Source organism: Curcuma longa, chromosome 4 (genome assembly GCF_044706935.1).
Source record: "Curcuma longa cultivar G26 ecotype Majalengka, Jawa Barat chromosome 4, ITB_CL_G26_1.1, whole genome shotgun sequence".
In the NCBI taxonomy this organism is placed as follows: domain Eukaryota; kingdom Viridiplantae; phylum Streptophyta; class Magnoliopsida; order Zingiberales; family Zingiberaceae; genus Curcuma; species Curcuma longa.
Window position 1 is genome coordinate 21,856,136 of NC_133864.1, and position 7,549 is coordinate 21,863,684.

At 33.1% G+C, this 7,549-nt stretch overlaps 1 protein-coding gene across 8 annotated transcripts; it reads left to right on the top strand.

The window, feature by feature from the left end:
- The first annotated feature begins 322 nt into the window (after positions 1 to 322).
- LOC141828624 (protein ILITYHIA-like) lies at positions 323 to 6,651 on the top strand. 8 transcript variants are annotated; one of them, XM_074716080.1, is made up of 6 exons: positions 323 to 379; positions 2,370 to 2,450; positions 5,374 to 5,468; positions 5,673 to 5,795; positions 5,874 to 5,930; positions 6,012 to 6,220. In XM_074716080.1, the coding sequence occupies exons 4-6, from the start codon at positions 5,730 to 5,732 to the stop codon at positions 6,129 to 6,131; spliced, it is 243 nt and encodes an 80-aa protein (XP_074572181.1). In that variant the 5' UTR covers positions 323 to 379; positions 2,370 to 2,450; positions 5,374 to 5,468; positions 5,673 to 5,729; the 3' UTR covers positions 6,132 to 6,220. The 8 variants fall into 8 exon arrangements, 7 of the variants coding, with proteins under 7 accessions (XP_074572181.1, XP_074572185.1, XP_074572179.1 ...); XR_012601784.1 differs by lacking the exons at positions 323 to 379; positions 6,012 to 6,220 and adding exons at positions 6,228 to 6,355; positions 6,442 to 6,651 and having other exon boundaries at positions 2,182 to 2,450; XM_074716084.1 differs by lacking the exon at positions 323 to 379 and adding an exon at positions 2,516 to 2,636 and having other exon boundaries at positions 2,182 to 2,450; positions 5,389 to 5,468.
- The last annotated feature ends 898 nt before the right edge of the window (positions 6,652 to 7,549 follow it).

The following is a 7,549-nucleotide window of genomic DNA, read 5'->3' on the forward strand; positions in this document are numbered from 1 at the left end:
ATACCTTGGTTTTGTAATGAAGATCAACCATTTTATATTCTAATTTTCTTGTCTCTTGTTGACTCTTCATGGCTTTTTCCAGGTTCTTTATCATGTCCTTCCTTGGTGTTATTCCAGCTTATCAGCCACTAATTGGGCCTATGTTGAATGAGTTATGCCTAGGTATCCAAGTTGGCCAAAGTGAGTAAAATGTGATTTTGTTACTTAAAATTACACATTTTTTTATATTCTTTTTGTTACTAATATTTCTGTGTAATTTAGGCCCTTTTTGGAGTTTATGCTAAGGATTTGCATGTGCGACTTGCTTGCATGACTGCTATAAAATGCATTCCTTCTATCCCTGGCCATGTGCTTTGGAATGATGCTTTGATCACGACAGGTATTTGGATTGCTTCGCATGATCTAGTCTATAAAATATATTCCTTCTATCCCTGGCCATGTGCTTTGGAATGATGCTTTGATCACGACAAGTATTTGGATTGCTTTGCATGTTCCAGAGAAGGTCGGTGAATCTTTTTCCTCACAATTTAATGTACACATAAACTATGCTTATAGTTCTTGTTCACCTGGTTTATTTATCAAGATATCTAAATCATTAGATGAAATATGTAAGGTTTATGTAGCTAACCTTTGGTTGACTAATTCTATTGCCAAGGTTGTACATGTAAAACTAATACATATCTTAGTCTGTAAAATGCACTGCACCAGCACAACACTTTTATGCTGTAAGAGTTGATTGAGCTGTATAATGGTCTTTTCGATTTATATTGCTAGTCCCCTATTCTGGGCATTGTTGGTTAAATCATCTCCTTGAAATGTTAAAGCATTTGATGAGTTGTATATGGTCAATAAAGGTAGAGTCATTATACTACTAATCTGAGCCCATTTTATTAATATTCTTTCAGTTCTGAGGAAGGTTGTGGACTTGAATTTCTTTCTAGTTTTTTTTTCTTTAAATATGATAGTGAAATTGACCATCCATTTCCTAAAACCTTCTCATCATACCCCTTAATAATGTATGATTTATTGTGTTAGTTGAATGATCACATTTGTGCCCCACTGGCTTTATGTTTTTCAACTGAAAAGTTAGGGCTTATCTTGAACTGATTCATTTACAATGCCACATGGTTCTAATCAAATATTAGACCGGTCTTTTCACTGTTTGATGTTTTTCTGCAAATTGAGCTTTCAATTTAACTCAATCAATGATGAAATTCTCAGTACATGTGCAATGGTGATGTTAGAATGCTTTTTGTTTGACAAATTTTTATGCAAATCCTTTGCGCCGTGTGGGCCTTTTTTTGGGATAAATATGGGTGTGAATTTGGGATTGATTACTCTGGTATTCTTGATGCATTATCACATGTCAATTACAATGTACGGGTAGATGCAGCAAAGGCATTAGCTGCATCCTTGGATGAAAATCCAGATACAATACAAGTAATTCACATGGATACTAACAATGTGTGTTCTAGTGACCATGTGTTGTATCATTATTTGATAAGTTATTCTGTCTTCAAGATACACTTTCTACTTTGTTTTCCCTATATATTTGAAATTTTGGTGTTTGAATCAATATGTCAGATATCTGCTGGTAGGGAGACAGTGCCTCCTATGTCGTTGTGTCAATTATATCAATGAGTATTATTTCACATTGACATTTTACACCTTTTAACATGCTAAAATTGAGATAATGCTATTAGTTTTTAAATTTGTTTCCATAGATAGATAATGTCAAAATCATAGCATTTCAGTTGAAAAATAAATATATAATTGTGTTATCCTTTTTTTCTTCTTATCTTTTTTCCTTCCACCTTCAATTTACCATTGACACTGTATATCTAAATGTTGGCATGATACCGAAACAATATTGTTTTGGTGAAAAAGCAAAACACTTGTACGACTTCAAAACTTGATTTTGGATATATGGGTTAGTCATGGATAATACAGTCATTGAGGGAAAAACTATTCTTGTCATATGTTTTTCACTCAAAAAACTTTCTATAAATATATTATATTTCATTAGTTAACTTTCCTTATTGATCCTTAGTTTCTCATCCATTATTGATATAATAATTTATACATAATTGAGAATTGAAAATATTTCTCTTATTCCTTCAATTCGAGTAGATCCTAATATGGATGTCCATGCAAGAATGATAAATGCATGCATTATGATCATTGACAAACATGGAAAAGAGAATGTTCCTTTACTTTTTCCTATTTTTGACAGTTATGTGAATAAGAAGGTACTCTCATTTTAACTGATTGATTATTTGTTGGATTCATGATCCTTGTATTTTAAACCTTATAATACTAATGTTTGTCGTCAAGAGCCACTAACTCTGTGTTTGCTTCTTTATCTTTAGGCATCTGATGAAGAAAAATATGATCTTGTGAGGGAAGGTGTTGTGATCTTCACTGGAGCTCTTGCGAAACATTTAGCAAAGGTATGAGATTAGTGATAGGAATTTTGGTGGTTTACCTATTATCATTTCTTTCCTTTCTATTGTAGATTGGTGGTATTTGCTGTTACTTTACTCTTATTGGCTTACAATTTATACTTTGAGCAAGATGAACCAAAAGTTCACATTGTTGTACAAAAATTATTGGATGTTCTAAACACTCCCTTAGAGGTAATGCAACGAGAGACTCTTTGATTGTTTATCTCTCTTAATGGCATCTAAATAGGTATTTTTTTTGTTGAGTTAAATACTAAGCAAGTAATTTCATTTTGTGTGCAATATTGTTTTTTTTCTTTTTAAAATATTTAATCCTTTGTTTCTTATTGCTTTTTTTTTTTTCTCGTTTAAGATGTATTTTCCACCTTGTTGGTAATATTCTTATAATTGCTTGGTAATTCTTGTCCTTGTTTTTCTTGTTTGAGATTTATTTTCATTTTCAGTCTTCCTCTGCATTATTATTCATTAGGAGGATGTCCAGACACTTGTGTCTAGATTTATAGATCGAATGATGAAAAGTGATAGATATGGAGAGTGTTGTGGTGCAACCTTTGGTCTTGCTGGTGTAGCTAAAGGTTTTGGAATATCTTGCTTGAAAAATTATGGCATTATCACAGCCCTTCATGAAGGTTTATAGGATAGTTTTGTCACCCTTTGTTGTTAATTATGGAACTATTAGTTACTTCGTAAACTGTACTTGCTCTTTTGATGGTACATAGCTTCATTGTTGATGTACTTTAACTAAAGAACAAGGTTTATTACTACAATTAATATTGCTTTTTCTCAAGTCTAGCAGTATTTTGCTTCTATGTAGGGTTGTAAACAAGTCAAGCCAAGCCAAGTTTTGTAGCGTTCAAGCTTGTTTGATAAGGTAACCAAGCCAAGCTGAGCCTAAAATGAAACAAGCCATTGAAATGATTATTCAAACTTGGCTTGGTTTCTTTTTTATGAGCTTAAGCTTGGTTCGTTTAGATGTTATCAAACTCTCAATTCAAGATTATTTGATTGTTTGAAACTTGTACATTTTAAGTTTATTTGGTTGGTTATTGAGTTTAATAATTCAAACTTATTTGTTTATTTTGAAAGTTTCTTTGTTTATTTAGGATGTTGATAAGAGTTTTATTGATGACCATGGATCAAGAATAATTTTCACGAACGTTGTTCACGAATTGTTTGTTCACGAACATTGTTCACGAACATTGTTCACGAACATTGTTCACGAACGTTGTTCATGAATATTTTTCACGATTGTTATTCACGAACATTATTCGTGAACATTAATCAGCTGAATACATATGTGTTCAAGTTTGTTTGTTTAGTTTAACGAGTTGTTCAAGCTTGTTCATTTAATTGATCTTATGTATATTGAACGAACATAAACAAACTCTTACCAAGTCGAACACTAAACTTGTTCACGAATGTTTGATTCACTTACAAGCCTACTTTTGTCTCCCTTTTCCAAGAGTATTGATATTTATGATTTGTCAATGTCCAAGTTGTCGATTTTGATATTTTTGAATGCATATTTATCTAGTCCAATGGTTGGAAACTCAATATCTTCAAAAGGACTTAATTCACATCATTTATGTTGCAGATTGTATGGCATGACTATATTTTGTGTCAACATCGCGTTAGAGTTGCTATATATATATATATATATTTCTTTGCTGTGTTAAGTGTTATGTCTCATTTATGTCATAGCTTTCCTTGGATGAAGTCATTGAAGGTTGATAGTTTGATGAACATATTTCTATATATCAATGACACCTATAGTGAAGGTGGATAATTCTAGTGGAGAGTTTGAGTGCAATTGATGGAAGCTGTATGGATTGAGGCAAAGATAGTGAAGAATGCACAAAACAAGTTTTAGTAGTCTTGAAAAATCTTACATAACATGAAATGTTGTATCATAATATTACTGTTATGGGTGTTTATCATATCTAGGTTCAAGTGCATGAACAAAACACAACAACAACAAAAAAAAAACCACTTGAACAAACACAAACAACCCCAAAAAATCCCTTAGCCATAAAGTAAAATAGAATGCCCAGGATAAAGAAATGAGAAGGTTGTTTTACCACTGAATATAAAAGAGAAAACAACAATAATCAAATACAAGAAGATTAGGACTACATCTCCCCTAAAATTGTGAAAGAGTGCATACATGAATCATTGTAGTATATGCAATATCAGGAAGGTGACTTTTAAGCTTGATGAACCATTCTGTTGCAAGATATAGCTACAAGTAGTTTGATAGATGATACCTTGTGAAGAGCAAAATACAACTGTTTTGCCAAGCTTATAAGTCTCTTATTGTAACCTGGTCAAGGAGAGCAAATAATTGACATGAAAAATTAGGTATGCCATAGCTTATAAGAGATCAAAAGCAGGGAGTTTTGATAAGGAGTGTATGAGCAGACTTATATGCTCTAATCTTTATACCAAGAACAATCGAAGATTTGATTGATCTTAATTCAATCAGGGATATTCCTTTACAGTGCTCAACATGAGTAATATGTACATTTAACTAAGACAAAAATGGGAGTAATGGTTTAACTATTACTTATAAAGAAACCTGCACGTCCTTTTAATTTAGTCGTTGAGTTATTTTTTCTCTTTTGAGGTTTTGTGAATTGTCTTCGTTTTGACGTTGTATATAGATTTCTCACCTATTTTTGTTGCAATTTGACTGTTATATTTTTTTGTTTTAGAGCTAAGTCTCATGAAGGAGCTTTAATTGGATTTAAATGTCTTTGTGAAAAGTTTGGTAGATTGTTTGAACCGTAAGTATTCCAAAATTTTAATTCTCAAATCTAATAAATAGGCTTGTTTGATGTTATTTTATGTATGTATTCCATGTATGTCATTCAAATGTTGCCATTGCTTTTGGTTTCTTTTTCTGATCAAGTAGCAGTCGTACATGAAGCTGCTGAATGTGCTGCTCGAGCAATGATGTCACGTCTTACTGGTTACGGAGTGAAGCTTATTCTCCCTTCACTTCTTAAGGTGCTTTTTCTTTTTATTTTGTCTTAGCTTGATGCATCCTCTCTTTTTGTGATCTACATCATTAACATATGGTTATCATCTACTCTTATATTTTTCAGAATGGAGTCTTGGGTCTGATAATATGTGATTGTTGTTGTTTTGAATTGTTTTTTGTTTGTGGTTTCACTTCAAGGTCAACTAGTGACTTGGTTCTAATATCCTCAGGGGCTAGAATATAACGCTTGGCGAACCAAGCAAAATAGTGTGCAACTTTAGGGTGCTATGGCGTACTGTGCACCTGTGCAACTTTCTCAGTGCCTCTTGAAGATAGTTCCCAAACTAACGGAGGTTTCTTACTTGGAAACACAATTGTCTTTAGGTCATGAATCCTCTTTGGTTTGTGAAATTTTGTAAAATTGATTGCAGATGCTGACTGATACACACCCCAAAGTACAGGATGCTGGCCAAACTGCTCTACAACAAGTAATAATGTTCTCCTCTTCATCAAACTTCTACATATCTCTGTTGCTTAAAATTACGTTTTACATGATTTTTTTAAATTAGGTTGGCAGCGTAATTAAAAATCTGGAAATATCTGCTCTTGTTCCCACCCTGTTGATGGGTCTAACTGATCCTAATGAGTACACACAGCATTCTCTAGGCATTCTTCTTCAAGTAGGCTAAAAGTTTTGCTTGTTTAATTATCTTAAACGTTAGGTGCTTTAATACTTTAGGCTATCTTTGTATACTTCCTTGGCATTATTGGTACCTATTGTTCAGGCTCAAGGGAGAGAAGTGCTGAGACAAAGAAAAAAGCTGCTCAGATTGCAGGAAACATGTGCTCCTTAGTGACTGAACGTATGGATATGATACCTTATATAGGATTACTTCTGCCTGAAATTAAAAAGGTGCAAATTCTCAACAATCTTTTTCTTCCTGTTGAAAATGAGGTCTCTAAACATGTACGACATTTATCTTCCCTTCTTGCAATCAGGTGTTGGTTGATCCTATTCTAGAAGTTCAGTCCGTGGTAGCTAGGGATCTTGGATCTCTCATCCAAGGAATGGGAGAATAGAATTTTCTGAATCTTGTTTCATGGTTATTGGATACATTGAAGTCTGATAGCAGCAATGTTGAGCATTATGGATGGTATGCCATTCTTAATTTCAATGGATCTCTAATTTTAATGATGACACAGATATTTGTCAATATCCTTAGGCATGATCTTTCGGAACTATTTACAAGTTCTACTTGCAAATTTGGATGGTATGCTGATTATATTAGTCATAAATTTGTACATTTATCTCATGTTTGGCTTCTCCTTCAGGGCTTGTTGATGGTATGCCGAATATGTCATAAATTTATACATTTATCTCTGCTTCTCCTTCAGGGCTTGCGTGATGCTGCGTTGAGTGTTGGCCATGCCTTTGTTGAGCATTATGCGACAACGTTTGTTTCTAAACAACATTTTTTAGTCTGGTATTAAAATTTCATCCTTATAGATCTTTACCTTTGTTTTTTGTAAATTTTAATTGGGTATTAAAATTTAGATTTTTTGTGAATTATCCACAGGGCTTATTTTAGGTTGGGGAGGGTGGTAGTGATTACAAAGGTGCTAAAGAGGCAGATCTTTATGCCTTATATGGTTCGTAGTGATATTAGCTTGATTGTGTGTCAGGTATGATATTTCTCTCTACTGTGTTTTGTTTTCTTATTGTCGCATTACTATTTTGCCACAGACTAACAATGAAGTTAATGTTGTTGAATATAAATGTATCTCATATTTTTTATGTTAGGCTACACTGCATGTATAGAAGACTATCGTGGCAAATACTCCCATGATTCTCAAAGAAATAATGCCAGTCTTAACGTATACTTTGATTTCTTCTCTCGCTTCATCTTCATTAGGAAGAAGACAAGTTTGTTTTCTAAAGGAATTGAAGTATTTAGTATGTACTTGCTCAATTGAATAATCAATGATCCATTATGTTAGTTGCTGGAAGCAAGGTTTAAAATCTCGATTTGTGTCGAGGTTTTAGTCTCGGACTAGAACGATACAGTTTTGATATTGTATTCTGCCGTGCTGATATAGTTTCAATATT